The 6,438-nt window shown below is 33.6% G+C and overlaps 1 protein-coding gene across 1 annotated transcript; it reads left to right on the forward strand.

Moving 5' to 3' along the window:
* Positions 1-2,070: 2,070 nt before the first annotated feature.
* On the forward strand, positions 2,071-6,162 carry LOC128989031 (uncharacterized). Its single transcript, XM_054410886.1, has 3 exons — positions 2,071-2,221; positions 4,193-4,465; positions 6,053-6,162. The coding sequence occupies exons 1-3, from the start codon at positions 2,071-2,073 to the stop codon at positions 6,160-6,162; spliced, it is 534 nt and encodes a 177-aa protein (XP_054266861.1).
* Positions 6,163-6,438: the final 276 nt, after the last annotated feature.

Genomic DNA, 6,438 nt, shown 5'->3' on the forward strand with positions numbered 1-6,438 from the left:
TTATATAATAACAAAATATTTTATAATGATTAAATATCATAATAATAATATTTTAATATATGCACCACAGAGAAGTAAGATATTTTTACTTCTCTGTGTATGCACCGGATGTTCTTACGCGGCGCGAGTGATTGTTGTGGCTGTGGCCAGGCCGTGGCTCGTCACTCATTGTTGTAGTTTGTCGCAACGTGTTGTTTACGTATCACGTAAGTGCAGCTATTTAACAATTTGAAGACAGCAGGAAGATAGCTCTCGATTATCATTGCTTTAGCAGTTAACTGTTTACTGCAAATCATCAATAACAGGTAATTAGGAGTGTGTTTTTTAGTTTAAACTTATATAGGCCTACATACTGTATTTTATAATTGTAGCTTCACTGCTAAGCAAAGTTTACTAAAATACAATTTGTTTAGTTCAACAGTTTGACCATTGGATGTAAATGTATATGTTGTATATAATATGCTCAATGGCTGGCATTACAGTGATTTTAAAGGAGTTTCTTGGTATCTATTCTAATTAAACAAACGTTTTTAAAATAAGTTGGATCCTTGGAATGAGAAGGGGCTTTAGTCCACTAAACCTCTAGCCTTTGGAAAAACACAAAACAACTGTGTAAAACCAGAAAGGGACTGAGGTCCTTTCTCTTTAAAATACTAAATTGAATTGGTCCATATCTCTATTATTAGGACTTTGTTTTTACATTATGGCTTTGTGCAGCTATGTTATAGGAATTGTTTCGGAGGCTTAACTGAATTTCATATTTTTTGTGACTGAGTTCCTTTCTTATTCCAAAGTATGTTTTATACATAGGGTGAGTTTTCACCTAGTAGAGTGAAATTAAATTATTCCCCCCTAAACCCCATACAAAGAATCCATTAAAAACATTCAGAGCATGATCCAAGCACAGGGTGTTCCAGAACTGAAGGTCACAGGTTCGAATATGGAAATTTCTTTATGTCAACCCACATCTTGTTGTACATTTTTAGAAAGCTCTTGCTTGCTTAGACCCACATTTTGATAAAAACAGAACATATTATGTATATATTTATTTATTTATTTATTTATTCATATACATGTATGTGTGTCCGTTATCACGATAACTCGAGCAAAAATGTTCCGATTTTGACGAAATTTGGTATAAACGTGAAAACCTATTCGAACGAGTTCGTGAACTAGTATGATCGGATTGTGGGAACAAGGGTTTATGGGGTAGAAGACGGTAATGACGTAATGTTTGCCAATTGTGATCATCTGCTTGTTTTAATCTTTCCTTGGAAAATAAATAAATAAATACCTACGTCATTGCCGTCTTCTATCTTGACGTCATGCTTGACGAGCATTACGGTCTGTTTTTTTAGTGTGGCCTGGCTGTAAGTAGCTCGAAACATGTACAGCATATGTAAACATTTGACACATCCAGGCAAAAGTAAGTAAATCTTACTTATAGTAAAAAATTACACAATGCATGTTAATTGCATTACCAAATAATACATTTTTATAATTTTTTTGGATGTAGGCTTTTGAAAATTTAGGACATTACGTGTATATACGAAAAATTCACAAAAATGACCACCATTTTGAAACGGAATGAGATAATTGAGTTCTGTTTTCATAAAAATGTGGGTCTAAGCAAGAGTTTTCTAAAATAAAAAAGATATGGGTTGATAACAGGAAATTTCTAGATTTGAGCCCGTGACCTTCAGTTCTGGAACACCCTGTGCATGGAATATGCTCAAAGTATTTTAAATAGATTCTTCGTATGTGATTTAGGGAGGAATAATTTCAATTCTAGGTTTTTAAATAAATTAGAATTTCTAGGTGATAACGTAATCCCGTAATAGTATGCTTACGGGTGGTCTGCCTCACTCTGTATATAGGAAGGATTGGGATATTTATTTAACAATTAATTTGATATCATTTGAAATACTTCCTTCGTTTCATCTGATGTTGTTATCTTCGATATATTATTGAAAGTTCTATCTATTGAAAGTTGTACCTATTTTAGTTTTACGTGAAAAGATAAATTTAGCAAATTGTAACATTTTTACAGTACAGCACGAAGTGTCTACCATGAGTCGGTTTACTGCCTCTGACGACGAACAACTCATTGAGTTGGTTCAGGGTCATCCTATAATATGGAATATAATGGAGAAGGATTATAAGAATGTTGTGAAGAAAGAGTTTATATGGAGTGATATTGGCAAGACAATGAACAAAACTGGTAAGTGCATTATTTGTATTTATTTTCTAACAACAGTATCTAACTTTTTAATAGCTCTGTAGTTATATATTTCCACATATTACATAGGGCACAGGGGGTGAACAGCACTCACAATAATACAGTTATTAACTGTAGACGAGACTAGACAGTAGGTATGTTTTCATGTTTATTGTAGTATGTTGATATGAAACGTTCTTCTCATTGCCCATCTAAATAAATACAGTATCATATTAATCACTAGTCTTCGGCAAGAACTATGGTTGCAGGCCTACGCTGTTAACGTTATGTGCACAAGATATTTAAATTTCAGTTTGGACTCTGTTCTCTATATGTACCTAGTTATAGAATGGACGAAATGGTAACTCTTTACATAATGTCAATATGCCTAGTTTACAACATAACTATGCAGGGTTATTTTAACTGCAAGCATTGACTTTATATCTACACAATGCAAGCTAGTGTTATTAATAATCCTAACTTTCAAGCCTACGTTCGAAGATATTACAGGTTAATTTTGGTTAGGGAAAATTAATGAAATTACCCTGAATAGAGTCACAAATTTCAAACAAAAGAAATATATAATTTAAGTGAATGGCATTTTATTTTAAGTATATTGCTGTGAACTTTATAGTTGTTATTTTACACTCAAAGAAAACTAAATTATTTACAAGTATTTTACAATATTTACATATACTGTACTGATAAGAAAAAATATTCTTAAGATTATGTAGGCATATACAGTTCCCAGTTTTTCTTAAAATGTTACACGAGGAATTTATTTTCTTCTTGCTGATTTACCATTAAAATACTCTGCAAACCTTTCTCTGACTTTAAAGCCTTCCAATCTTGTGTAACCTCCTGTACCGGCCAATGGAATCATATTTTCAACTGGAAAATCATGTATAGTTTCATCAATCAATCTGTGGTTAGGGTTCTCTTTCAAAAACCTATCTCTAATTAGGTTGTGCAGGCAGCAACACACGATAATAATGTTATCCACTGTTTCTGGTTTAACATTTATGGGAGTGAAAAAGATTCTAAATATCACGCACATGATGCCGAATGCGTTCTCTGACACTCTCCTAACTTTGCAAAAGTGATAGTTTAGAGCTCTTTTTTCTAGATCTTCCACAGCTTGCCGTTTAGGATAGCACTTCATCATGTGTTTATCTAATTTAAAAGCTTCATCGCCCAAAACGACATGTGGAAGTAAAATGTTGGAATTGGGTAGGTATTCTGGCAAGGGGAAAATCACTTTTCCATCTTCAATCATTTTTCCCAGAAGCGATTTCTGGAATATTCCAGAATCTCCTTCTTTCCCGTATGATCCAACATCAACAATGAGAAACTTGCAATTTGCGTCAACTAAAGCAAATAGTACAACTGAAAAGTATTTTTTATAGTTAAAAAATAAACTTCCAGTGTTATTTGGAGCAACTATTCTGACGTGTTTGCCGTCTAAAGCGCCAACTAAGTTTGGAAAATCCCAACGCTCAAAAAACTCAACTGATTTTTTCTTCCAATCAATTTCACTTGGTGGTGGCAAATATTTTACCAACAGTTTTTCTTTTAAAGCCTTTAGAACTTTTGGAACAATTTTTGTTATTTCTGAAGGGGATATCCTATAAGAAAATCCTAAAGATCGGAAAGATTCTCCAGTGGCCAGAAATCTGAAATTAAAAGTTTTTATTAGAAATAATAATGTATAATACTATCTATATATCATTACATACTGCACTAAATAAAAAAAAAAAATTGTTGACCTAGAATCATTGCTTAACTTGAAGGGTTCAGAAATTACATAATTTAGGACTGAGGTGAAGAGTTTTTTTACAAAACCTTTGCCATCATAACAATATAGGTATTGTGCTATTAACAAAAATAATGGCGTATTTAAATTGATTATTATTCATAGGGGATACATAAAACCAATTTAGTGTTACATTATTACATAGTTTGGGTGTGTTGCAGGGACTGAGTGTAAAGCCAGATGGAAGAATATGAGGGATTATTTTAGAAAACAAAAGAAGGAAGAGAGAAATCAAACAACAGGGTCTGCAGCAACAAAAAGGAAAGCGGGATACTGGGAAAGACTGCGTTTTTTAGATGTGGTGCCAGAGGAAAGATGTAGTTTAACAAATATTGAATCATCGGTCTCTGAAGAATCATTTGGTGATCAATTAGATTATGTTGACGATCTCTTAGATTTAACAGCGTCGAATGTGCAAGGAGATATTTCGGAATGTGAGACGAGTTCAAATACAGGGAATCGTGGGGATGAAACAAAAACAGAAAAGCCAAAACAAAACAAAAGAAAAAAAGTAATGCAAGATTCAAGCATCCTAGGGATCTTAAATTCAAGACAGTCTGCCAGAGAAGAGCACCGCAGGAAAGTTGAACTCCTTTTGGAGAAGAGAGAAGAGGACGAAATGGATTTGTTTTTCAAAACCATGGCCGCCACTACTAGGAATTTTAGTAAAGATTTAAAACGGCAAGCAAAAATAAAAGTGTTTAACATTATTACTGAGTTAGAAGGACTACAACAGGGAGGATTTTCTACTTTTAATTACGACAGTTCGGTGCCATCAACATCAGTAGGCCTACAGTCTAACAGGCACACATACACTGAACGGCCATTGCCAGTGAACGATTTTGTTTTTGATAGTAGTTGGTTGCAAAAAAACAATTAAACCAAAAAACCATCCCGGTAACATTTTTATTTATTACTGATTTACTTGGTTTTGTATCTTTTTTTTCTCAAACGTAGGAGTTAACACTATGTTTAAATGTTTTGTCTTCAAACTTGTCTTAATACTTAACTTGTCTTAAAACTTTGTCTTGGTTTTGTCTCTTATTTTATTACACGTAGGAGTTAACACTATGTTTAAATGTTTTGTCTTCAAACTTGTCTTAATACTTAACTTGTCTTCAAACTTTGTCTTGATTTTGTCTCTTATTTTATTAAACGTAGTAGTTAACACTATGTTTATCTTATGCTTTATTTTTAACCACCAATTTTTTTATAGCACTATTCTACATAAACGTGTTCGTGTTAAGAATAATTGTTTTTATTTTTTGGCCACTTAAGAAGTTTGGTAATTATTAATACGAGGTGTTAGCCCGTCCTACGTACGGGAATTCAGTAGTCAGTTAAAACCGTGTACAATTCAGATCAGCTAGTTTTCAACTATAAAGACAAAGTTTCTTGCCGTTTTAATGTGAAAAATCATCTTGTAAACAAATGTTGTGTGACCAAATATGTTTTTTATTCCATCATAGATATGATATGCATTTTAAAACCGACAATTTTACAATAAAACTGTAATTCTGCAATTTTTACGATGTGAAAAGCGTTGAAGTGAGATTTGCAGCGATGAATACATTCATAAACAGTTTAAAAAGCTTATTTTTTAGTTTATACAACACATACCTTAGTGTTAGTGCCAGTTTCATATTCACTGAAATTGGCGTTGCGACTCTGTTATAAACATGCGATTTCAGTTCTTCTACATCCTGGATTTCTTCGTACAAATCAAAGAACTCTTGTTTAGTCAAACGAAAGTATTGCTTAAACCGCAGTTCGTCATCAATCAAATGGTTGTTAACCAGAATGTTGAACACACCCTCATCTTCACGCGTTTTATAAATCTCACTTTCACATTTTCGGCCCTTTGTCAAATTCAGTAGCAACACTTTCTCCTCTTCCATTTCTTCCTCATCCTCCTCTTCAAGATGTAATAAAATAGCGAGTCTATCCATGTCCATATCGACCACACCACACCACTTTCAGAACACGAATGAACAACAATTCTACAATCACAATTCCGCCAGCGGACAGCGGACAGCGGAGAGCGGACTCCGTTCTCCGCTGTCCGCTCTCGGTTGTCCGCTCTCCGCCGGCCGACTCCGCTGCTAGGAAAACCCAGCTTTTACAACTATAAAGCAACCGACTGCTTTATGCAAGTAAAATATAAACGTTATTTTAACAAATGTGAATAAGGCTTTCCTCAACAAAGTGAAGAATGTAAATTAAACTTATGATTTGTCGTAGCTATAGTTTACAAACAGTGTACTATTTTCATGTTTTAAGTGTATCCCTCTACAAACTGTATGACTAAATTTTGTATTAATCATCTACTCCCGTAATTCATTTGGTGGATTAAGTTTTCTTTTTGAAAAAAAGACTCCTTCTGTGTCTTTATGTTAGCAGCAGCCTT

The sequence above is a fragment of the Macrosteles quadrilineatus genome, unplaced genomic scaffold (assembly GCF_028750875.1).
Source record: "Macrosteles quadrilineatus isolate MER2022 unplaced genomic scaffold, UCM_ALF_1.0 Scaffold_3__2_contigs__length_128488019, whole genome shotgun sequence".
In the NCBI taxonomy this organism is placed as follows: Eukaryota; Metazoa; Arthropoda; class Insecta; order Hemiptera; family Cicadellidae; genus Macrosteles; species Macrosteles quadrilineatus.